This window comes from Cryptomeria japonica, chromosome 5, assembly GCF_030272615.1.
Source record: "Cryptomeria japonica chromosome 5, Sugi_1.0, whole genome shotgun sequence".
NCBI lineage: Eukaryota > Viridiplantae > Streptophyta > Pinopsida > Cupressales > Cupressaceae > Cryptomeria > Cryptomeria japonica.
The window spans coordinates 715,556,924-715,559,084 of record NC_081409.1 but is presented as its reverse complement, the minus strand read 5'-3'; the positions used below and the strand labels follow the sequence as shown (position 1 = coordinate 715,559,084).

At 30.3% G+C, this 2,161-nt stretch overlaps 1 protein-coding gene across 1 annotated transcript in view; it reads right to left on the bottom strand.

Moving 5' to 3' along the window:
* Positions 1 to 1,399: 1,399 nt before the first annotated feature.
* The window catches only part of LOC131034738 (disease resistance protein TAO1-like), a 1,766-nt gene continuing 1,004 nt past the window's right edge, over positions 1,400 to 2,161 (bottom strand). The window contains exon 2 of the mRNA XM_057966309.2: positions 1,400 to 2,161. This exon is cut by the window's right edge and continues 664 nt beyond it. Coding sequence (XP_057822292.2) covers positions 1,524 to 2,161 — 638 coding nt within the window. The 3' untranslated portion in view covers positions 1,400 to 1,523.

Genomic DNA, 2,161 nt, shown 5'->3' with positions numbered 1-2,161 from the left:
TTAGGCATTTGTATGAGTGTACAATTTTTTTTTCAAGATTGTATGACTATATAAGGTTTTTCTTGCTAAAAAATATTAGCTTGACTTTCATTAATATTTAACTATCATTTGCCCAACCTGCTAAGTTTTCAATAGTCCTTTCTTAACTTCTTTTAAAAAATAGTCTCTTAGTTGATTTAGGTTTTAATTAGTGATTTTTCTTTCCTCCCTATGCTTTAAATTGGTTTTTGGATTCTAAATCTCATCCTATTTCATCTTTCATAGCACTCAATCAATATTTTACCACAATATTTAGCATCCACCATTTTCATTATAATTATCTTTCCAACTTCAAGTGATGATTTTTTATTCTTTCTTCATCATGTTTATTTTATTATCTTGTTATTCATTTTTCTCTTTGACATCTCTAACTTATCACATCTCCCCCAAAAAAAATCTATGCACACTAGGACAATAAATTTGTTTGATGCCTTCACAACGTTGAATGCAAGAGTTTGATGCGACTTTTCATTTGTATCTTTTAAATTTTATAGTCCTTAATTTTTTAGCTTATAAGAAAGGCAACACAATGCAATGATCTTATTGTTTTTTGGTGGGGCCTTCATTTTCCAAGCATTCATGCTTGTAGGCGCGAGGAATATATTTATTCTAGCTATGGATTCATTTGAAAGATCCAACATTATATTTAGCACAAAATTATATGGTTTCAATTAAATTAATTTAAAAATTTGAAGGTTTCTAAAAATAGATGTAAAAGAGAAACCTAGAGACATGAGTAATCATGAAAAATAGGGTAAGGTGAATATAAATGTACTTTCAGCTATTATATGGCATGAAGGAAGAAAATAACATGAATTATTGAAAAGTTTGAAAATGAAATAAATCAAGTTACAATGTTGAAGGTAAAATGTGTAGACACAATTTTTGTAGATTATATATAAGAAAGTATTTCAAATGAGCATCATAATTGGAGCTAACTAGAAATTTGACAATATAATTCAACTACAAAAAGTATATGAGATTTTGTTTGATTAAGATAATAGTATTTATAATTTTGTAGACAAGTTCAGAAAGAATTCATAAGATTTTATGGCTATAGACAAATATAAAAATTAGAATCAAAGTAAACCATACAAAAATTAAAGATCATAAATTAATGAAAATTAATCAAAAAATTATTTTAAAAAATAAAATCAATAAATAAATAATATTTTTTAAATTATAAAAGGAATGCAAGACTCTTACAAGAGAAAACAAGATCACATGATACAAACTATGGAGAAAAGGGGCATAAAAGTTATTAATATCTTAAGATTCATGTCATGGAAGACATATGAAGTTTAATATATATAGATAAGTTTTCATTCTCTATAGAAATTTTATCAGTTGTGTGCTAAAAACACAATTTATCAACAGATTTATCAAACACCGAAGAAATAAAGGGAAAAAAATGTTCTAGAATTCTTTCAGGGAAAAAAATGTTTTGGATTTTTTTCAGTTAAAATAAATGTTCTAGAACTCTTTTATAGGGAAAAAAGGGTTCGACTCACCAGATAGCTACGGAGAGATGATAACGACATCCACCATGCTCGAAAGGAGATTTGAAAACAGGATAACTGTTCCAATATATCCAGACCCTGAAAGCTTCGCAGTTGCCAACACCTATTGGCTTTAATATCTTGTATTGATTTCAGACCTTCCACATTAAGTGTCTCTAGTTCACCACATCCGTTTATGTCAAGAACTTTGAGTCTTGCCAGGTTAGAGAGGCATGCCAGTCTTGTCAGCTTTGAACAGTTCGTCAGTTTCAGGCTCGTCAAATTGGCCGGTAACCTTCCAATCTCTGTCAAAAGACGATTGTCGGACAGATCAAGAATTTCAAGTTTTGGAAAAAGACTTTCGGCCTGAAGAATGTCTATCTCTAGAATGCGGCTGTGTCTTATGATTAAATCTGTTAAACAACCTGGGCGATTTGGATGAGTACTCTGACCAATACTTCCCTCCACCTCAGAACTATCCAGAGACATATTTCCTGGATCCACTCCTGTCAGCAACTGCTCCATATCAAGTGGACAATCTTGAACATCCAAAATTTTCATATTCACCCATGCAACAGGTAACGTTCTCATTCCACATTTATATATTCTGAAACTTTCCAAAT